This window comes from Podarcis cretensis (genome assembly GCF_951804945.1).
Source record: "Podarcis cretensis genome assembly, chromosome: 4".
NCBI lineage: Eukaryota > Metazoa > Chordata > Lepidosauria > Squamata > Lacertidae > Podarcis > Podarcis cretensis.
The window spans coordinates 76,579,606-76,602,919 of NC_137173.1; the positions used below are offsets into that span (position 1 = coordinate 76,579,606).

Genomic DNA, 23,314 nt, shown 5'->3' on the forward strand with positions numbered 1-23,314 from the left:
CAGAATGTTCAGTCGCCATTTTGGGGCCAGATGGCTCAAAAGTTTTCAATACAACTTTTGGGTTCCTGAAATTTATTCTGATGGTGCAGATAAAATATAATGGATAGAATTCTACAGGATGCGGTATTAGTGTGTGAAAACAGTCAAGATCCAAGGATCTCCAGGCATGCACCTCCAGATGGTGGAGACATCAGGCGCCATCCTGACACCTGGGCATCTTCACTTGGTCGCAAGTGGCCAATGGGCAGGTGCGAAGCGCACCTGGCGCCTGATGAATTTTGAATGCTGCTGCTCCCCAAATGTCAATGGCAGTAACTCACTCTCTGGTACATTCAATTGCACAACTTTTGGCGAGGCAAGTAATTTCATAAGCTATATGACTGAGAGCTTGGTTTTTAAAAAAGAGTTTGAGCATAGCTATAGAGCACATATTCCACAGGAAATCAATGTGATGCCCTCCTGAAGTTTTTGTACTGCAGCACCTAACTTCCATGACCACTGGCACGGATGGCTAGGGCTGATGGGGAGCTGAGAGTCAAGAAACATCTGGAGGACCAGTGCTATTTTTCTAGAAAAAGAGGTGCCAGAACTCACTAGGAACACCTCCCTTGTTCACTTATAATGGCAAAGGTGCCCACCTGAGAGGTGCCAGAACTGAGCTCTGGAGAGTTCAGGCTGAAGAAGAAAAAAGCCCTCTGAGGACACGTTGTTGGCCTGAACAATCCTACGAGTTCTGCAAATCAACAAATACGCTATAAAAAAATGTTGTGTTGATTTGCTGAAGATAGGGGGCATCAGCATGAGGACTGCCAATCCTCTCCATTCAGGGCTTGCAAGGCCCTTTCAGCTGAGCTACACCCCACCTGCCTGTCGCCCGATTTCATAGGACGTTCCTTTGGCACCGCACCTTGTTGTGCTGCTTTCGGCAGGGACTGAATACACTCAGGAGTTCCGGGTCACTTCCAAGCATACCTGATCCCTGCCAAAATTAGCACAGCAGGGCAAGGTGCCAGATACGAGCAGCACCCAAAGGTAAATCCCCTGTCGCAACAGGAGAACCTGCAGCACACTCCAGACGGATCCTTTTATCTTTGGCACTGCTTGAATTTGGCACCTTACACCGTCATGCTGCTTTCAGTGGGTATAGAATGCACTCAGGAGCTCTGGGTTTTTATGGCATCGGGTGACTGGCAGGTCGGCCATCCTGTCAATGTGGCCTGTGGAGGGTTGACCACTTTCAGATCCAGCCCTCCAGCTGATGAGTGGTTCCTCACCTCCGTGGGTAGATAGATTGATAGATATGAATTAAATAGCTTAGTGTACATAAGACAGGATCTTTCCTTCTTTCCTCCGCCTTTAAAATGCCACGCAATATTTTCCAAACATTTAGTCCATTTATTGCTAATACCTCATGCAAAGGGAACACTCAAAATCAGATGCATCCACAAGGCTTGCGGGTATCGCTGTTAAGGGAAGAGAGTTGAGATTTTCGCAAGAAGCATCTCCATCTTAAAAAGAGAGAGAGAGAGAGAACAGACACACATTGAAAATCAGCAAGGTTTACTGAAGGGCCCTATTATTAATTTTAATTGTTCAAGGTCATCCTGCATTAAGAGCTTTTTCACTAACTAAACCAACAATTCACAAAGAGTTTGCTGGAGTACTGAATTTAGAGTATTATAGAGAAGGGCAGGCTAAAGTAGATATTGGAAAGAGCACAGTGTAAGGCACCCATTTTCCTATCAGAAAAATCATGCGTTTACATCATTTGGAATTGCTATCTCCAGCTCCGGAGGAACAGATAATGAATTAATTTTTCACATCTGAAATTACTGAAAAACATCAAAAGCAAATGAAAGCTGCTGCAAAACCAATGAAGATGGGTAACTTGTTGAATCAGATGAAGTAAATTCCAGTCCATGAATGCTTATGTTACAACTAATGTGTTCATCTTTAATATGCCACAAGTTCGTCGGTTTTGCTGCAAAAGAACAATACTGTAAACTGGGAGTTGCAGCAAAACTGCTCTCCAGAGAAGAAACACAGGTCTGGCTGTAAAATTTCACATGTTGCCCATTTTATTGTTTATTGTATATGACCTTGGTGGTTAGGAGTAAACCTCTCTCTCCAAAGAGTTGTATCTGGCATTTTCTTTAAACAAATTTCAGCAAATGCCGATGACACACTCTTTACCCTGGCTTCCGAGATGCATAATTTTACAACCGACCTTATTTATGTGATTGGACTTTGTCTTAAAATTGTTTTCAACATTGTGCTGTAATTGTTATCAGCTGCCCTTGGGGCCCTTAGGGTGAACGAACAATGAATTAAAATACTATTTCAACTAATAAAAGGTTTTTTTTTTTAAAAAAAAGAATCCTACAAATTTATCACCAAGTATCAAATTAAATTCAAAAGCTGTGACACCGGCATAGGCAAACTCAGCCCTCCAGATGTTTTGGGACTACAACTCCCATGATCTCTAGCTAGCAGGACCAGTGGTCAGGGATGATGGGAGTTGTAGTCTCAAAACATCTGGAGGGCCGAGTTTGCCTATTCCTGCTGTGACACATCGTGTCATCCCACAGACGTTGCCAACCTGGTGCCTGTTGATAATGCCCCAATTCCCCAAATTCTTTAAAAAAACAAACACCTTCTAACATTTTAAAACCCTGAGATATGAGATGAGGTGTAGCAACACCACTGTTCTCATTTTTCTGTGAAAAATTAGCCAGCTCTCCCCTATTCAGTGTTTTGCTTTGAGTCACACCCTAAGTTGAGAAAAATTCCTGTAGACACCAAAGTGTGAGAGAGGGAGAGATGAACACGTGTTTTGTGTGTGTGTGTGTGTGTGTGTGTGTGTGTGTGTGTGTGAAACAGAGAGGCATGTATCCATGACCTGTATGTGGGCAGCAATTGTGTACATGTGCATGAGAGAGGGGTGTGTGTTGTGGCCGCCTGCCGCGTTTCTTATGGTTCTGGAGAATGTTCCCTTTTATTTGACAACAACAGTATCCTTGCATGTGCACGTGAGAGAAAAATCAATATCGTGTGATTTTCAGAAACAGGCTCAGCAGGACATGGATGACTTCCAGAAATTTTCTGGGGCAGGAAGGGGCAGAGAAGCAAATTCTTGTACTCTCTTTAATTATGCCACACACCCCACAGCAGCTATGTGCCATTGTGCCACATCTCCAGGGCACAGGTGTGAATGGTGCCCACAGCACTTTCTCAAAATTCAAAACTTGCCCGCTGGTCCCAAAAAATGGTTAGTGACCCTTTTTCTACAGCAAGAGCATTCTCTTATGATATTAAACAGTGTATATATTACAAACTTTAAACTTTTTAACTTACACTACTCGTAGCAGAAATTGTCCAGGTGCTCTTAATGAAAAATAACCTACCAACCACAGAAGCAGAGTAGTGCGAATTTCCTTACAAAACAAGGAAAAGGAGAGATCCTCATTCAAAAAACACACCTTTTCGAGGAATTTTGATAGGGACGCCCAAGCTCTGTAAATCCCCATCACTAGAAAACTTTCTTTTTAAGCTTGCGCCAGGCAGACTGGAGAGGACCGTTCCCAAAGTTTTTTTGTTGTCTTCAAAAGAGAAGTCCAGTATATGATGAGAAACAGAAGACTCTGTACTTCGATATGCATCAGTCTCTTGGGACAGGTTTTTAGTTAGCTTCAAGCTGGCCTCCTGAAACAGATACAACAATAGCATCTTCAATTCAGGAAGAGTTTCATAGACCGCTGTTGCATGACCTTTACAACTGCTGCTTATAAATCATCTCCTACCCCGTTACATAAAAATGGACTAAGTGGATAATTATCCAAGTCAGAGGAACAGTGGCTCATGCAGGGCTCTATTTGCATAATTACTGGAACAGACGAGCTCTGGCTTGTATCTCAAGACTGCAAGTCTCCCCAGTATGCTTTAAATGGGACTCCTCAAATTTGCAAAACTTTACAGTTTCGTTTTTTTGTGGGCAATTTCTTTCACTTCGTTTTCTTCCCATTAGCAAAACACTTCCTTTGTGAACTACCATGTTACTGACTTTTACTGATCTAGGACCAAAGCTGAGAAACCTCTGTACACTGTGCTCCAAAGTGCTGGTGTAATCACTTTGCCGGTGTATTCTAAACCTCAGTAAATAAAGAGTCAGATAGGGAGGTGATATTCTGATCCCCAACTTTTATTTTTGAAGCATACGTGTTGTAAGCCTTACCTTTGAGGTCTCTGCAGTTGACCCATCTTCTCCAGAAGACTGTGTGTTTATGCTACTTAGAAACACAGGTTTCAACCTTGTATACGAGGTCCGATTACAAAAAGGTGTTGTTAGATTATCGTGCACGTTTTCAAATGCTGGGAAAAACATCTCACACATTATCTAAACAAAGAAAAAAAGAGGGGGGGGGGAAAGAAATAAGTTTTGAAATGCTGTTGCAGTTACTCGGGTTAGAGTGGTCTTGGGGCTGAAACAATCTCACCCTATTCTCAGGACTTTAATAGAATCACAGAATTTGTAGAGCTCGAAGGAACCCCAATCCTCTGCAATGCAGAAATCTCAGTTTAAGCATCCCTGAGAGATGGCCATCCAAACTCTGCTTTACAAACCTCCAAGGAAGGAGAGTGCACAACATTCCGAGGGAGACCGTTCCACTGTCAAACAGCTCTTACTGTCAGAAAGTTTTTCCTGATGTTTAGTTGGAATCTCCTGGGTAAGAAACCCAGTTTGCAAATAACTTCTGGTTAGCAGTGCTGGTGCTGTGCCCAATGCCTGTGCAAATCAGGCTGCACATAGTTTTATCTGATAAAGTGAATGATTAGAGATCTTTGACAGAACAGTATAATACACTAGAAATGAAGGAACTATAGGTTATGGGGGGGGGGCTATAGAGATCAGCTGCATAGCTGCAGCTGTAGTGGCGTATGTGAGACCTTCACTGGTTGGTAAGCTAGTTGGAGGACATCCACAGGTTAGATACGGTTTCAAAGGCTATTAGCTGCAAACCACGGTCTTCATGATTATTTTAACCAGCGGGCAAATCCACAAGCAACAGTGGCTATTGTTTCATTGGAATGATCAAGCTACTCAAGCTATAAATCCCTCTGCTAATTATCATGAGCTGATTAACATGGCAGTGAGAAACCACACCCATGACTAACACACAATCTCACTGTTAACAGCAGAACTGTGCATCAGAAGCCTTTAGCAAAACACAAAATGCACACGTGCATATATTATTCCCTGCACTGACCACATGCAAAGTTGGTACAGTTATCCTACCTTCTGAGCTTCCATTTTCATTGAGCTCCACTCAGGATTTAAGGCAACACAATAAAGAAATTCCTTCAATGCTTCTTCAATCCTTCCTAATCCAGAAAGAGCTTGTGCTTTCACATAATGACCCTGTGTGAACATAACACACAGAAAAACCTCAATGTATTTAAGTTTCAAAAAAATTGTGGGAAACATGCATTTCATTATTTCATATTTGCTACCCATAGGCAAACAAAAACATTTGCCACCTCCCCCATAGCAGCTTATGAACCTTGTACCTTAGGCCAATGGGGTTTATTTTGGCAGAGTGCCTCTGCATCATAAAGAGCTTGTTGATAATTCTTCATAGCTGTACAAAGTTCTGCCCGCTGTGCTATTAACGAACATTTACAGGAAGCTGAAATATAAGCAGCAGATGAGAAAATGTAAGGGAAACTTTTGTCTAGCATTATTAAATCTTGCTAGTTTTACACAGGCACAATCAAAACATAATCAGTTCCTCTCTCTCTTGTTTATAATAGCATTTGTTCCTTTTTAAGAATATGATGGTTGAGACACACATCACTGCTAAAAGACTGCATATATAAAGCACTGTATTTTTAGAGCTACCTAGCTAATCGCCAGGCAGCTTTCAAAAGGGGTGTATGTGGCAAGTTTGAGATCAGTGTGACATCAGGTTCTGTAAGGATTATAAAACATGAGAACACTTTGGCATGCCATTTCACTATGACCCTTGGGCTTAAGTTTCTAGTAGCTGGCAAGCTTACTAATTGGTAATATTAGCTCACGGTTCACAATTCCTGAAGGCCAAACTCTTCCTCTGCAGAAACAAGAAGGCTTAGAAGCAACAGTATTTTTTTTTTTTAATCATTAAAATGATTATTGGCCCTTCATCCAGATTGAGGCCATCAGTCTACTATTGTTTTTCATACATTATTATTTCTGAATTATATAATTTAAATTCCCAATGCATATATATTTAGGAGGAGGATTCTTTTGATAAAGGTTTTCTTTATATATACTAAAAAATCAGCATCAAAATCAACTGGAAAGTTTGGAACAGCAACTGCTTGGTTTGCTGTTATATAGCCTTCCTTGCAAACAAATTAGGATGAACGCTCAATAAGCAGCCAATATCATATAACCTCCCCACAAACCTTGTACCAAAGCTTGTCTGGAAGGACCTCAATATAAGCAGAGACCCCTCTGCTTCCCTTCAAAGATAAAGAAAAAGCACTCAAGGCTTTATTGGCTTCCTTAATTAAGCAACAGAAGGTCACCGGTGAAAACCAGAGCTAAGTCTCTAAACCTACTTCAGCAAGACTCCACTCATGTGATTAACATCTCTCTTAGAACTTTGAAGTCTACAGCTCTTCTTTGCCTCCCACAGGCTCAGTTCTCTTAGTCTGTCCTTAGAAACTGTACTCAAGTTTTGTGAACAAAGATGTTTTGAAAGGGAACTAATTAAGTAGGCATGTGATTAAACCATCTCAGTTCCTAATGAAAAGCTAGACAACTGGTACGAACAGATGAAGATGGAAGAGTGAATGACACCATTGATGGTCAAGTTATTGAATAACCTGCTAGTCCTTTATGCTTCTAGCAGGTACTCATGCCTTTCAGCAAACAAGTCAGGTAGACACTCTGTAAAATACTCTGATGGTTCGATCCTATGCATTTGTACTCAAATCTAAGTCCCACTGAGTTCAACAGGTCTTACTGCCAGGTAAATATGTACAGCAAGGGCAGCTAACCAGTGACCCTACAGATGCTGTTGGACTACAAATACTATTATCCCACTGGCCATGGTAGCTAGGGCCATCTGGAGGATCACATTTGGACTAACCACCCTGGTCGGTGTAAGATTTCAGGCTGAACTTTCCACACTCTGTATTAGCATTGTCTCCAATGCTCTGAACCACAGTTTTGCAGGCGTTTCTACATATGTTCTACATATGCTAGTGGATCTCTTAAGGTTTATGCTTTAAAAAGGGGGGGGGGAATCTTTTTTCCTCCGTGAAATCTATAGCAATGAAGGGTGAATCAGAAAAGAAATATTTGGCTAACTTGTTGGGGAAGTCTTAACCATTCTGGTTCAACAAGGATCGCTCTTAAGGAAGGTGTGGCATGTTTTCAACAAGTACTTTAACATCACCTACGGAACACACACACAGTCTACCAAACCTTACAAGGAACATGTGTTTTACCATGACTAACTACGTGGCAGACATGGGCACTTAAGATATTTTTAAGCACAATTCAAAACATGTTTGTGCAAGCACAACAGAAGCGTTTTAAAACAGACTGAGACTGTGTATAATATGCAGTTACATCAGTCTTTCCCTAAATGTATTTTCTTCCCCCCCACCCCCAAGCTTTAAAAAAAGCCTTAGGTTTAGTGAGGGAACAAATGGGGGAGAATCTGCTTATCCTTTCTCCCAATGCCCCTCACCTAGGCATTTTTTCTCACTACAGGGGGTAAAACCACATGCTCATATATTTCTTCCTGTCTGGAACTACAGAAAGGAGATTTTGACCAGAAAGAACAGCTGGTAAAGGAAAGGTTAAGCAGAGCCTCTCAAAGCTCCTTTTGGACAAAAGATCCACACAACTTCATGCCATGCGTTATTTTGGCCTCAATTAAATTATATATACAGTTTGTTATCTGATCTCCACATTATGCCACCATAATGGGATACAAGCTGTGTGAGGCATATGAAATATATTTAAGGTTGTTTCCAGACAACTCGGTCCGAACATTCATCCTGATTTGTTTGCAGGGAGGTTGTATGAGGTCGCGTCATTTCAACCCTTATCCCACATTTTCCAGTGTATCTTCCCATCACTTTCCTTACTTAAAGAAAGGTTTTGGCTTTTGGAAGTGTGTTGGTTGTACAAGACTGCCGAATCCATTGAATTTGCAGATGTGCTGCTGAATCCCACCCACAAAACAGCAAAGATTGGGAGGTGACCCACGTTGTTTGATACTAGATTGGATCCGGGCTTAAATGGTACTAGGAAACTACACTGTGCTGCAGAATGGGTTAAGTAACTGGCAGCACTCTTATTTCTTATGCGTAGATTTTGAAGAACTTTTTTGGGGTGGGGAGGTGGGGAGGGTTATATTGGAACAACATCCCTTTTGGCGATTTCTCCATAATCATGAGAACAGACCAACAACTGCTGTCAAAGTTACAGGGGGAAACCTATTTGCGGCAAAGAGGTAGGCTTTCATTAACCAGACACATAAACTAAACGCTAATATGCCAGAGCTTCCATGGGCTTGAACACTCATGCCGTTACGATTCATGAAACTATTCAAGTATGTCTGAAGTGAATCCTCACTTTATTCTGCACAGATCACGCTGACATCCTGCCCGTTTCACAAAATGCTGTGCCAGAGATTCTGCCCTGGGTGGGTCAGGATTGCTCCTAAACCCATATGCTGGCAGAGTGCAATGCCAGGCTTGCAGGAAATAATCACACTGGAAGCAGCAAAAGGAGACTGCTGGGGCCCTTACAGCACAAGGAGGGAAACTGGGCAAAGTTGTTGGTTTGTTGTTGTTGTTGTTGTTGTTGTTGTTTTGCAAGGGGCAGGGTGGCGGGCGAGTAGAAAAATCACATCTCTACATGCTAATTACAGGGTTCCCCCAACCAACAATGACAAAACTCTAGTTCTGCAAAAGGAGTAGTCCAAGTAAAAACCGAACACAGATTTGTTTATTTGAGGAGGGATTGTAGCTGAGTAGGAGAGCATCTGCTTTACATGTGGAAGGTCCCAGGTTCAATTCCTGGCATCTCCAGTTAAAAGGGATCACGTAACAGGTGCTGGAAGACCTCTGCATGTTCATAGAACCATGCAGCTATTATTGTGAGTTTGACTTCGCTTGCCAAAGAATTGATGCTTTTGAATTATGGTGCTGGAGGAGACTCTTGAGAGTCCCATGGACTGCAAGAACATCAAACATATCCATTCTGAAGGAAATCAGCCCTGAGTGCTCACTGGAAGGACAGAGCCTGAAGCTGAGGCTCCAATACTTTGGCCACCTCATGAGAAGAGAAGACTCCCTGGAAAAGACCCTGATGTTGGGAAAGATGGAGGGCTCAAGGAGAAGGGGACGACAGAGGACAAGATGGTTGGATAGTGTTCTCAAAGCTACCAGCATGAGTTTGACCAAACTGCAGGAAGCAGTGGAAGACAGGAGTGCCTGGCGTGCTCTGGTCCATGGGGTCATGAAGAGTCGGACACAACTAAACAACAACAACAACAAATTGGTTGACAGTTTTGTTCTCTCTTACTGGAATTAGCTCCAGTGTATAGGATATTACTGATGTAGAGGATACAGTGGATATACTGGGATTCATGATTGCACTGTGACTTTCTAGAATAAGTAAGGAATGTTTTCACAACATTTCAAGGGCATCTTTAAATAGAACTCTATTTAATTCCCATTACTACAGCGCAAGAAGAAAACTAGATTTAAGAACCAATAAAACTGGTGCAAGGCTTATTCAGGGAACGGTATTACTAATTATTAATGCAGAACAGAGTGAAGTAAATTTAACATTTCATTTTTACTGCATTCAGCCTAAAAAAAAGTACTGCATTTATCCCTAAAATATTGCCAGCGCTGAATAATCTTCACCACCACTACAAATTTTCAGAGTTATAAAAGGGAGTTGCAAAAAATATACCAGTTTATGCATCTGCGGAGTTCAGGTCGGAGTTAGACATTATAAATTAAGAGCATTTGCAGATGACCTAGTATTGACTTTGCAACAGCCAGACACTAGTACTAAAAGAGTATTAGAACTAATTGAAACATTTGGTCGAGTAGCAGGTTTTAAATTGAATAGACAAAAAACGAAAGTGTTGGAAAAAAATTTAACAATGGAAGAAAGAGAGAGTTTTCAGAATGAAACAGGTTTGGAAATTACAAAAAGGGTAAAATACCTGGGGGTAAACTTAACATCCAAGAATGTGAACTTATTTAAGGATAATTATGAAAAATGTTGGTCAGAAGTTAAAAAGGATCTGGAAATATGGTCAAGGCTGAAACTTTCCTTGTTAGGCCGAATCGCTACTATTAAGATGAATGTATTGCCTAGAATGCTGTTTTTATTCCAGACGTTGCAGATTGTGGACAAGATGGACTGTTTCAAGAAGTGGCAGAAAGACATATCAAAATTTGTCTGGCAGGGCAAAAAGCCCAGAATTAAATTTAAGATTTTAACTGATGCAAAGGATAGAGGGGGGTTTGCCCTGCCGGACTTAAGACTTTATTATGAATCAGCAGCTTTCTGCTGGTTGAAACACTGGCTACTTCTTGAGAATACTGACATTTTGGATCTGGAAGGGTATGACAATAGTTTTGGTTGGCATGCATATTTATGGTATGACAAGGTAAAGGTGTATAAAAGTTTTAAAAACCATATTGTAAGGAAAGCATTGTACAACGTTTGGATTAGATACAAAGATTTGTTGGAAAGTAAAACCCCTAGGTGGGTGTCACCAATGGAAGCTAGGGAAGTAAAAAAGCTTAATATGGATTCTAAATGGCCAAAATATCATGAGATCATAGAATACGATGGTGAAAGGGTGAAACTTCAGAGTTATGAGAAACTAAAACCTAAGGTTCGAGATTGGTTGCATTACTATCAGATAAATGAGACGTTTAAACAGGACAGGAAAATAGGATTTCAGAAAGAGAAGTCAAAATTAGAAACAGAATTGTTGGAACCCAATACTAAGAATTTATCAAGAATGTATAACTTGCTGTTAAAATGGAATACACAGGATGAAACGGTGAAATCAGCTATGATCAAATGGGCACAAGATATAGGTCATGATATCATGTTTGCTGACTGGGAACAATTATGGACCACCGGTATTAAATTTACTGCATGTAATGCTTTAAAAGAAAATATTATGAAAATGATCTACCGGTGGTACATGACCCCAGTCAAGCTAGCAAAGATTTATCATTTGCCTAATAATAAGTGTTGGAAATGTAATGAGACTGAAGGTACTTTCTACCACCTTTGGTGGACCTGCCCAAAGGTTAAAGCTTTCTGGGAAATGATCTATAATGAAATTAAGAAGGTCCTTAAGTGGACTTTTCCTAAGAAACCAGAGGCTTTCCTTTTGGGTATGGTGGGCCAAGTGGTGTTAAGAAAGGATAGGACTTTCTTTATGTATGCCACTACAGCAGCAAGAATTCTACTGGCAAAGTATTGGAAGACGCAAGAATTACCTACTCTGGAAGAATGGCAAACAAAGGTGATTGATTTTATGGGACTGGCCGAGATGACGGGCAGAATCCGGGACCAGGGGAAAGAGACAGTGGAAGAGGACTGGAAGAATTTCAAAATATATCTTAAAAATAATTGTAAAATTGAGGAATGTTAAGATGTCAGGGGGTAAGAAGTAAAGAATTGCAGCAGTAAACAAAAAAAAAAAACTTAAGAAATATTTACGAAAAGGAATTAAGACAATGGACTTAAGGGTTGCTAAAGAATTATTAAACAAGGATGCAGGGATGGGGAGGTATGGGGAAGTCAAAGAAAAAAGGTTATGAACCGATGAGTATGAAGTTATATTGTGTTATATTGCTGTTTATTATCTGTGTGGAAAATTAATAAAAATTATTATAAAAAAAAAAAAAAAATATGCATCTGCAAGGTACATCTAAGTGCAACTAAAAATGAATGTTGTCTTTTCTAGCAGGAATGCAAATAAAAAAACATTACTGTGGCTTACAGTGAAATAATTAAAAGTATAGGTGACATCATCATAACACTTGGAATAGGGCAAAAATTCAAAGCAGGGGTGTTTAACCACAATATACAAAATTAAAGTGAGCACAGCCTGCTGCAAGAAAACTTTCCCAACATGATTCTGTTTGCACCCTGCTCACCCAGGGGAATGCTAGGTGATGGAGGGCTCACTTTATGGTAGAAGTCCAAAATCTTAGGCTAGTGTCCTTTTCCTCCATGGAATCATAGGGGTTGAACTACAACTTCCCACTATTCCCAGCATAAAAAAGAAATTAGCAACATCCATGCCTTGCCCATAGTCTTTCCCTCATACTAGAAAAAACACTTCTCTCAATTAAAAGATCCCTTGACTGGGCAGGCCATTATTAGCAGGCTGGGAAAGAAGGAATCAAGTCCTTTGAAGGACCAGGAGTTCAATAAGTACCTTTCAAGGGCATTATTTTTTTAAGGGAGAATTAGAACCAGCAAGAATAACTTTTATATGAGCTCAGCAACTTCTGGCAGAAGTAGAGCTGCCACACTTCAAATCAGCTGAAGCTTGAAAACTAGTTCAAGGGTAGGTTGAAGAGAACTGCATTACAGTAGCCCAGAGGTGTTGCTACCAGGGACATGCCAAACATCTAGTTGTGTAGTATCTAGGTCGATGTGATGCAAAAGCTGGAAGAACACATTACTGGTCATGGCTGCCTTTTGGGTATCATGAAACAGCTACAGGTTCCCAAGGTGCACGCTTGTTCTTTATTTTTTATTTTTTGAATAACCAAGTTGAATTTATTCGAACATGTTACAGGACTACAGGAAATCAAGATTCGAGGAATCTGAGGACTCTGATTCTGAAGCCTCGTTCCACCGATATGCTTGTTCTTTATTTAATTGAAAGGAGACTCCCGTTTAAGAAAAGGCCCGGCGCCCAGCATCAACAGGTCCATCTTATCTGACTGAACTTTAGCTTTCTCACCCTTATTCAGTTCATTATGAATCTTATTTATGGAAGACCTTGGCAGCCTGGATATAGAAGGAAATCCCTAGAAGACTCCATGAAGCTGTCTCACTCGGGTGTTAAGAAGCACAGGCAGAACCTTGAGAAACTGCACAGGATTGTCTCCCACAAGAAATGGAAATACCACCTTCAGGAACTGCCCTGCAAGGCAGGTACAGAAACATTGCAACCGAGTGCCACCTCTTAGCAATCCTCAACATTCCAGAAAAACAATCACTGCCACTGATATCAAAAGCAGAGATCAAAAGTAATCAGCTTTCCCCCACTCAAGCAGGTAGTAGTAATCCACCTACGATAAAGGAGTAATTAAAGGCTCGCCAACACCAGATAATCCCATCTCACCCAATACAGAAAAATCCCATCCAGAGTGTGACCGCCCCACACACAACTGCCTGACATATATTGGGACAAAGCCCACACTTGTCATGGGGTTCCTGGGTTTGTTGAGAGTCACCAGTTAAGGAGGTCTCAATTGGAGATAAAAGTCTCCCCATATCCACAACCTGGGACAAATCCAGCAATGTTCTGTCAAGCTCCATCAGGGAGACCAAGAGGCAATCAGTACACCGACCGGAAGGCCTATTCTGCCCCAAGCTTCCCCTCTTATGGAATGTCTTTTGTAACCAGAAAGAATAAATAGTTCAGTAATATATAATCAGGTAGCCAGTTGCATTTCCTTCACCTGTAGTGTTTACTTGTGGTTAAAGCATCATTAGGAGTCTTTTAATTATATGTTGCACACCCAGCCTCTGCTGTTAACAGGAGAACAGTCATTGTAGAGCTGCTCTCTAAGTTCATTCTGTATAGTCCATTTCTGTCTGCCCTACATTAACCTTCTGCTGTCCCAGAAACAACCATGTTTTTTCAGCAGTATTTCTCAACTGCTAAAAATTCTGCTAAATGCTGGCTAAAACAAAGGGAAACATAAGAGTAGAAGCGCAGGTTCATACCCAGGAGCTGCAAACTAGAAAGCCAGCCATCACACATGTTCTTTATCTGCCAAATGCTTCCACAAAGGCGCATGTCTGTCCAGAAATAACAGCCTATCACTTAAGGCAGGATGGAAAGTACAGTAGGAAATGGCTAACCTTCTATGTGAGCAAGATAAAAGAAATTCACCTGGGGTGCACTGAAGTCATGTCAAGGCTTTGGGATATACTACTCTTAGATTTCATAGAAACATTACCTAATTATTGTAGTAGATTCATCGAGTGTGGAATCTATTTCCCATTTAAATCAATGGTAACATTCCTAGCTACCTTTAACAGATGACGGTTGAGCCATATGCGTACAATTTTATTTTATTTTAAACCAACATAAAAATGTAATACAGCTTCATAAAGATGAGAGCTACTGACAGTCTCTAGGTAACCACAACTCCCACTGCATGATATTTCTTCTGTGCACGTGTACCCAGTGGAAGAGCGGATTTCAGAGATGGCAAATGTGATGCTTTTGAAAAGGAGTGGGATGATCAGTTCATTTTCTAAAGGTTGCATCAACCCTGTTCTAAAACACCAGACACATTTGTCTGCTTCTCGGTCACGTTGAAGCAGTATAACAAAACATTTTAAGCTCTGATTATCACTTCTTTTTTACGTGAAATCTGACAGGCTCATTATTATTATTATTATTATTATTATTATTATTATTATGTGAGGCAGAGGAGGAATGAGCGAGAGGCAAACCCCCAATTGTCTACCTAAACAGAAATTAAATATTTTGTTCAAAGTGGATTGCTCCAGCCAGTTGGACAAGCAGCGCTGAAGACAGCATCTGAAAAGACTACGAAAGCCTGAACTAAGACCTAGCGAAAGACACAACATGCTTGCTGGGTCAGTGAATGCCTGTAGTCCAAAAGGCATGTGGGACATCTTTTCATTGCCACGTGAACAATGTTTGCATACACGTTATCAAGGGAAGCTAGGGAAAGAAAAACAAACTTACATAAGCACTTCCAGTTATATTTTAACCAATTTTTTAAGGGAAAACCAAAAAAAACCCAAAACACTCTTTCAATTATCCTTGCTCTGTTTTGTTGTGAAAAAGAATGAGGAAGGAGGAAAAGGGAGAGATGGCCAGATAAAAACACTGTGAATATACAGTGGTACCTCGGGTTAAGTACTTAATTCGTTCCGGAGGTCCGTTCTTAACCTGAAACTATTCTTAAGTTTCAGCTAATGGGGCCTCCTGCTGCTGCTGCGCCGCTGGAGCACAATTTCTGTTCTTATCCTGAAGCAAAGTTCTTAACCTGAAGCACTATTTCTGGGTTAGCGGAGTCTGTAACCTGAAGCGCATGTAACCTGAAGCGTATGTAACCTGAGGTACCACTGTAATATAATTTTCCATCCATGCCCCAATTGTGAAACAGCACAAACCATTCACAACGCTAGGGCAGTGGCACAGCGATTTGCTTTTTTCAACCCTCAGTTTTGACGCGTGCCAAAGAAGTGTCTGGCCCAACAACATGTGAGAACATACGGCACAGGATGTCTACTGGAAAAGAAGACTCCACCCCATTAACCTCAGCTGGGGAGCTGCATAATACCAGTCAAAGTATTTGTCTGTCAGTCTCGCATTGTTTACCTGGACTACCAGCAGCTCTCTGCTGGCATAGGGAGAGGAGTCTTCCCCATTCCCTGATCCCTTTAACTGGTGACAGCAGGGGCTGAACCTAGGACATTCTGCATGCAATACACATGCTCTACCCACTGAACTATGCTGCCTCCACCAATGGTTCCCGGGGGTTAGTTATTGTACCTCGGCCCTATATACCTGAAGAAGCATCTCCATCTGCTGAGGTCCAGCTCCAGGAGCCTTCTGGTGGTTTCCCTCACTGTGAGGTTACAGGGAACCAGGCAGAGGGCCTTCTTGGTAGTGGCGCCCGCCCTGTGGAACGCCCTCCTATCAGATGTCAAGGAAATAAGCAACTATCTGACTTGTAGAAGACATCTGAAGGCAGCCCTGTATAGGGACTTTTTTTTAATGTGTAATGTTTTATTATGTTTTTGTATCTGTTGAAAGCTGCCCAAAGTGGCTGGGACAACCTAGTCAGATGGGTGGAATGCAAATAAAACAACAACAACAACAACAACAACAACACTGACTCATCTCTGCCCAGCAGCATTGGGCTTAAGGAACAAAATCCTAAGGGATCCCCATTTTGGAAAAAGCAGTATTTGTATTATGCGGTAGTATAATACAAGTAGTAAAACCAATGTTTTCCCCCCCTGGGGGAATGCAGGGGTACACATACCCATAAACATTTTGTGAATCTTTGTACTTTTGTCCATTTACTGTATTTATTTTCCCCAATTTGAACTATAAAATGGTGATTCTCCTGAGTCAAAATGAGAGTACCTCTAAACATTTTTTTTTTAAGAAAAAAAGCACTTGGTAGAACAAATTGCTTTGAATCATACTTGCTTTGATGGCTTTGATACCTGCCATCACTGAAAATTACCAAGCATTTATTTTAACACATTTATATCCCACCTTCCCATGACTAACAAATGATTGAAATAAAACCACACAAGGTCACATAAATCTCCCCATCACTCTAACCTAGTTAAAACACGTGTTCATATAGGATTACAAAGATAGTCACCTTACGGACACACTGTTAAGACAATATTCATGGAAGACAATTTTACTTGACAACAAGTGATCACCAAAGAAAAAGACAAAAATTAGGCAATGTGGAAATGTAGCAGAACTTTTTCTGCTATCAGCAATAGTGATGGGCACATTATCTCTGGGACATGCCAGCTTTATCATGTATTTAACTCTGTCCAAGGGTAATTGAAACACTCTATTCCAAATGGCTTGACACAGGGTTTTGTTTTTGGATCTGTATTAATTACCAAACAGCTGCAATAAACCGTTTATTCAGCTGCACGTGACCTGCAGGAAGCAGGCAGCTTAGTGCAAACCAACAATGGGCATATTAAAAGAGGTCACGAAGTTGCTGAGAGCTAACAAGAGCTGAAAGGATCAAAACCTTCTCAAGAAAACCAACATTACATTCCTTTATCCCATATATTTCTACCTCCAAGAAAGTGTGTGTAGGATTGCAGGTTTAGTGCGTTCCCAGCTTTAGAAGCAACATGTAGGAAGCGAACCAAGCAGTTAACACCAAAGAAGAAGAAAAAGACCATATTCAGGAAGAAGAGGAAGAGAGAGAAAAGGCGCAATAGTGGTTGACTTAAACTTAGGCACATAACACAATGCAACATTGAGAAAATTGCATGGCATTAGCTGGTAGAGATAGCTTCTTCCCACTTCTGCATGTAGTCATAAAATCGTAAGAGTTCAATACTGAATAAGCTAGGGTTATAACTTCCTTAGGGACGCAGGTGGCGCTGTGGGTTAAAGCCTCAGCGCCTAGGGCTTGCCGATCGAAAGGTCGGTGGTTCGAATCCCTGCGGCGGGGTGCGCTCCCGCTGCTTGGTCCCAGCGCCTGCCAACCTAGCAGTTCGAAAGCACCTCCGGGTGCAAGTAGATAAATAGGGACCGCTTACCAGCGGGAAGGTAAACGGTGTTTCCGTGTGCGGCTCTGGCTCGCCAGAGCAGCGATGTCACGCTGGCCACGTGACCCGGAAGTGTCTCCAGACAGCGCTGGCCCCTGGCCTCTTAAGTGAGATGGGCGCACAACCCCAGAGTCTGTCAAGACTGGCCCGTACGGGCAGGGGTACCTTTACCTTTACCTTTATAACTTCCTTACTATTAGTGCACAGAATTTAGATAGTGTTATTTCAACTGTTACATATGTAGAAAAGAGCCCTGCAAGGTAGGCTTGCTACTGCCATCCTGAAAGAGGATGAGAGTGAAAGCTGCAATACTGCCACCTGGTGAATTACCGTATTTTTCGCCCTATAGTACGCAATTTTTCCCCTCCAAAAATGAAGGGGAAATGTGTGTGCATCCTATAGAGCGAATGCAGGCTTTCGCTGAAGCCTGGAGAGCGAGAGGCGTCGGTGCGCACCAACCCCTCTCGCACTCCAGGCTTCAGAAAGCTATCCGCAAGCCTTGGGAGCCCGGCAAGAGTGCCCACCGGGCTCCCAAGGCTTGCGGGCAGCAGCCTGCAGCCCGAAGCACGGGGTGCACTCCGGAGCGCGCCCCGTGCTTCGCGCAGGTGTCCGCAAGCCTTGTGAGCAACAGCCTGTTCTGGAGGCTGGAGTCGGGGGAAGCTCAGGCTTCCCCCGCCCCAGCCCGGCAAGCTCCGGGAGCGATGGCGAGGTTGAGCGCAACCTCGCCATTGCTCCCAGACCCGTTCTGGGGCAGGGGTCGGGGGAAGCTCAGGCTTCCCCCGCCCCCAGCCCCGCAAGCAAGCTCCGGGAGCGATGGCGAGGTTGCACAACCTCGCCATCGCTCCCGGACCCGTTCTGGGGGCTGGGGTCGGGGGGAAGCTCGGGCTTCCCCAGCCCGCAAGCAAGCTCCGGGAGCAATGGCAAGGTTGAGCGCAACCTCGCCTTTGCTCCCGGACCCCCAGCCCCGAGGCTAAAAACGAAGCCAGCACAGCGAGCGGGATCCATCCCGCTTGTTGTCATGACTTCTTTGCTCTTTGGGGCTCGGGGGGAAATAATTTTTTTTCTTTATTCCCCCCCCCAAAAAAAGTGCGCCCTATAGGGCGAAAAATACAGTAATTGCAGAGGTGAAATTTCAAGCAAGGACTTTCCAATTCACAAATTTAGCCATGAAGCTACAATAGCTCAACCTTCCAAAACATTTCAGCAATTTCACCGCCCCCCCCCCCAGTGTTTTTCGAGCTCCAGAGCTCCAGAGATTGCAGTGCACCACATGCTTGTGTTTGGCCTTTTTTATTTATTTAAAAAAGGTCATTATATGGGAAAAACATAGCAGCGTCCATATGGGTACCACCGTGCTTGACTATGCAGGGAAATGTTTATTTATTACTGTCAGAAGGAAAATGAACTGACAGCTGAAATTGGAAAGTCACCTTATGCAGAACCACCACCCTGCACTGAACACCCAGCATCCGGCCAATTTTAGCTCAACCTTTAACATCTGAGCAAAATCAACAAGGCAATCCAGTGAAGAGTACATTGAATTGAATGCCTCTTTCTTCACATTAAGAAAGAAACCACTTGCTTGCACCTCTAATTTTCTCCTGTCTACCTCCACTACTATTTTTAGGAAGCGCTCCAAACAGAGCATAATCTACTCCCACATTTCCCCAAAAACACACAGGAAGAGAGGAAAGGAAATGTCGCTTCTGAACTATATTACACATGCACCTTTAGTCCAATATATTTCAGAGCTTCGGGTGGTACAGTGGTGCCTCGCAAGACGAAATTAATTCGTTCCGCGAGTTTTTTCGTCTTGCGATTTTTTCGTCTTGCGAAGCACGGACTTTGGAAAAGCTTCAAAAATCACCAAAGTCTTCAAAAACCTCAAAAAAGTCTACCACACCGCGTGCTATGAGTTGCTCCTCGAAGTGAATGCACGGTTTTAAGAAAAAGGAAACAAACTTGCAAGACGTTTTCATCTTGCGAAGCAAGCCCATAGGGAAATCCGTCTTGCGAAGCAACTCAAAAAAAGAGAAACTTTTGCGAGTTTTTTGTCTTATGAGGCATTCGTCTTGCGAGGTACCACTGTATTAATTAAATTTGGTTTTGCATGTTCCTTAGCTACACTTGGTGCTCTCCTTACCTCAAATAACGGTGTCAACAATATAAAAGCAAAGTTACAGTCAAAAGTCACCTCCTAAAGTAGTTCACACACTGAGACACTTAAACCAAACTGGGTTGGGGGGCGGTGTGGAATCTAAGAAAACAGAGTTATTTGCTACTGCGGCACAGGAATGCCTGCTGAGACGCACAATGAAGGTCCAAGCTACAAAAAGCTATCTAGGAATATAATAGCAGGGGGCCTATTTATAGCAATTTAAGTTGGGCAAAAAAATATCTTTTTTAAAAAACAACAACAAAACTCAGCAATTTCCCTTGTACTATCAGGCAATCCTGGTACATTTATCCATTCAAACAACTTCTGTGAATCATGCCAGTTACAATGCCAGGAGTGTCCCTGCAGAACTGGCATTATCTTATTTCAAATTCTAAAAGCAGGGCCTGTTCTTTTGTTGTCTAGCATTGTTGGGGGAGGAGAAGAGAAGCCTCATTATACTGCGCTTCAGTCCTTTTTTTCTCTCATTACACCATTTCCCCACCCCCACCCTCTTTGATTCATTTTGGGTTTTAAAATCCAGCATCTAAGAACTACCTTCAATCAGGTGTCATTTCTGTTCTCTTTTTCTAAAATAAAAATGGCGCTCTCTCTTTTTTTTACTGCCCCACATTACTCAAAATTACATATAGGTTAATACTGGAAGGAAATGCCATCTGGGAGGAGTTCTACAAAAAAAAAATAATCACTGTACAGTAGTAGCCTGTCACAAATCACACAGGAAAAGAAATAGAAAGAGAGAAAAGAACAGAAAGACAGAAAAAGAAAGAAAGATCTGCTGGTTCTTCTGGAACAATCTAGAATAGGGGTAGGCAACTTAAGGCCCGGAGGCCGGATGCGGTCCAATTCTCAATCTGGCCCGCGTGTTTTTACATGAGTAGAATGTGTGCTTTTATTTAAAATACATCTCTGGGAATTCGTTCATGTTTTTTTTCCAAAATATAGTCCAGCCCACCACATGGTCTGAGGGACGGTAAACCAGCCCATGGCTGAAAAGGCTGCTGACCCCCTGATCTAGAATTACTAAGTCACCCTACTAAATCCCACTTAAGAACTCGTTCAAACATTGGTAACCAGTATGCAACTAGCTGGTGAAGCTCTCTCTGCTTGCCAGTCATTTAGGGATGCCTCAACTTAGATAATCTCTGTTGCTATGAGGATTTTTCTCTTTCTATAGTTTTTGCACTGTTCCCCATTGCACCAAGATCATCTTCAATTTTCTGCAATCCCTACCTGGATTTCCTTACAACCTCCACTTTCTCATTTGCTTACTCCAACCCTTCTTGTCTCCTTTCTCACTTTGGTGTTTCCTGTCATACACAGAACTGAATTCAAGTTATTCCATCAGGCTAATGCTTCCCCCTACAAATTCACCTTCCCTGCAAAACCCCACAGCTTCCACAGAGCGTGTTTAGGATCAGTGCAACCAAATCATCACCCCGATATTCACTTGTACTCCTTTCCCTATCCTTTTGTGAAGCCCTGTCTTTATTTCCAGGACTGGACATCTCGACCTTGATGGTCCAAACAGCACCAAATAGGATGCGAGAGCTTAAGAACTAAAATACTGCGGTACAGAACAGCACGACACTTGCATGATTTCCCCTAACAGCTCTTTACGTTTTTTCTCTTTGAATGCAGAACCCTGGGAATGGGCTTTCATAACCTCATTGGTTTCTATTAAGATGAAGATTTGAGCAGAACAGAATTCTTACAAGGGGTATGGCTTAGAAGAACCCGCCCCCCAAAAAGGAGAAGAAACTATCCTTGGGAGGTAAACATCCTCTTATCACCAGCTGTATTTAAATTTTTTTGCAACAGAAAGACCTTATGGTGCTTTTACAGGCATGTACAATGCTAATAAAAATGGCCTTATGCAGGGTGCATATAACCCCAAAGGAAGCTTGCATTTTCCTGCCAAGTGCTGGGAAAACTTTTATTCCAGACTTCTGTGCCGGTTTTGAAATCCAAAGGTAGAACTGGAAGGCTTCTGCTCCCCACTTCACAAAGAAACGCAAGCCAAGAGCTTGCCACACACCTCGCGATAAACTACCACTTGGTTGGTTGGTAAAGGGCTGTCACCACTGGTTTTCTCAGACTTGCAGTTTTCCAATTCCCCACAAAATGCTTAATTGTGTTACCACAAAAGCAACGTCACATCGCTTGCAAGGAGTGCTGACCCAACTCCTTAAGTGAATTTTGAAGCAGGCCAGAAACTGGACTATTCTTCAACTAAAGAGGCATCCCTGTGTTCTGAGCTTGCAAAGAAGGAGGATTAAGAATGACACCGCTTCTGCACACTGATACAGGTTTCATTTTGGGTCCTTTTCCAAGTCCTACATTGCATTTCTAGATATATTCCTAATGTGTTTTAAGTGTGCGCCTAAATTTGTAATGGGGTGGGTGGCAGGGAACATAACAGATGTATCTCTGCAAACACAGAGGTGTCGTGCAGGTACACGTGTCAAGCAAGCTGAGACCAACCGCAACTCCCTGTTGAGTGTACACTTGATGACACACTCCACTTCGCTTGTGCACAATGTGTGGAACCCCGATCTAGCCACCAGCATACAGACTGACATAAAGCTCCCCCACCCCTCAAAATGAAGGGGAAAAAGCAATGTATGATTCTTGTTAGCTTATCCAAGCTGGCTGAGGCTTGTTCCATATTGCAATTTGTTGCCCACAAGCCAGCAAAGGTTGGCAGCTTTGATTTAAACCACTGCAAGTTATTTCAGTGATCAAACTACCATTTTGCCACGCAGAAATGTGAAGGAATGGTTCTAATGTGCCTCTGACTGCCTATTGTCTCAGAGTAGAAACATCAACACATTTTACATAAGGCTCTTTTCGTCACAGACCAGGGAAAAGGCTTTTCTAGAAATGCTGCAGGATGAGTCATAAACTGCAAGGCAGTAAAGCATTTCACTGTTGATAACTTGATGCAGTGTGATTAAGCCAGGCTTTGTTTTCCTTTTTGTTCCATTTACCAGGCTGCTATCTCGCCCATTTTAAAGCATAGGCTTGTCTGTGATGCAGTTAGGCTATGTATGTGTAGTAGGAAGTTGTTTATGTATGTCACTGACCTTCTGTACACAAGATAGCTCTAATCTTATGATAGGCAATGCTGTGTAACACACACACAGAGAGCTTATTCACCTTGTCTAACTGACGTATGTTTAGGAAAGGCGTAACTTCAGTTAGAGGTCAAAATCTCACCAGCTTCCCTGAAATCCATCTTTCCCCACTGGAGTTCCAGTGACTAACTTCCTCTTTTACGCTCTTTACCCTTTGCAAATACTTATTTACAGCTTGTTCAACATACTCGCAGAGGAGAACTCGACTATTGGAAGGCAACTGCAATTTTGTGGTCCTTTCTACTGTGGTCTCTGCAGAGCCATAGCTAGGGGTGGGGTGGGGTGTCTAGCCAGGGTTTAAGCCTCTGGGTGAAGCTGCCAGAGGGGTGCCATTGAGGCTCCCAGCATGTCTGGGCTTCAGCCAGAGAGGAAGATGAAAAAGTGATGGCAGCCTTCCTTCCCCTTTAC

General features: G+C 42.4%; 1 protein-coding gene across 1 annotated transcript in view; it reads right to left on the reverse strand.

The window, feature by feature from the left end:
- LONRF2 (LON peptidase N-terminal domain and ring finger 2) overlaps positions 1-23,314 on the reverse strand; it is a 41,684-nt gene that overhangs the window by 13,141 nt on the left and 5,229 nt on the right. Inside the window, exons 2-6 of the mRNA XM_079972617.1 lie at positions 5,566-5,684; positions 5,294-5,416; positions 4,232-4,393; positions 3,480-3,702; positions 1,409-1,508 (exon numbers count right to left, since the gene is read on the reverse strand). Coding sequence (XP_079828743.1) covers positions 1,409-1,508; positions 3,480-3,702; positions 4,232-4,393; positions 5,294-5,416; positions 5,566-5,684 — 727 coding nt within the window. The remainder of the gene's footprint in view (positions 1-1,408; positions 1,509-3,479; positions 3,703-4,231; positions 4,394-5,293; positions 5,417-5,565; positions 5,685-23,314) is intronic.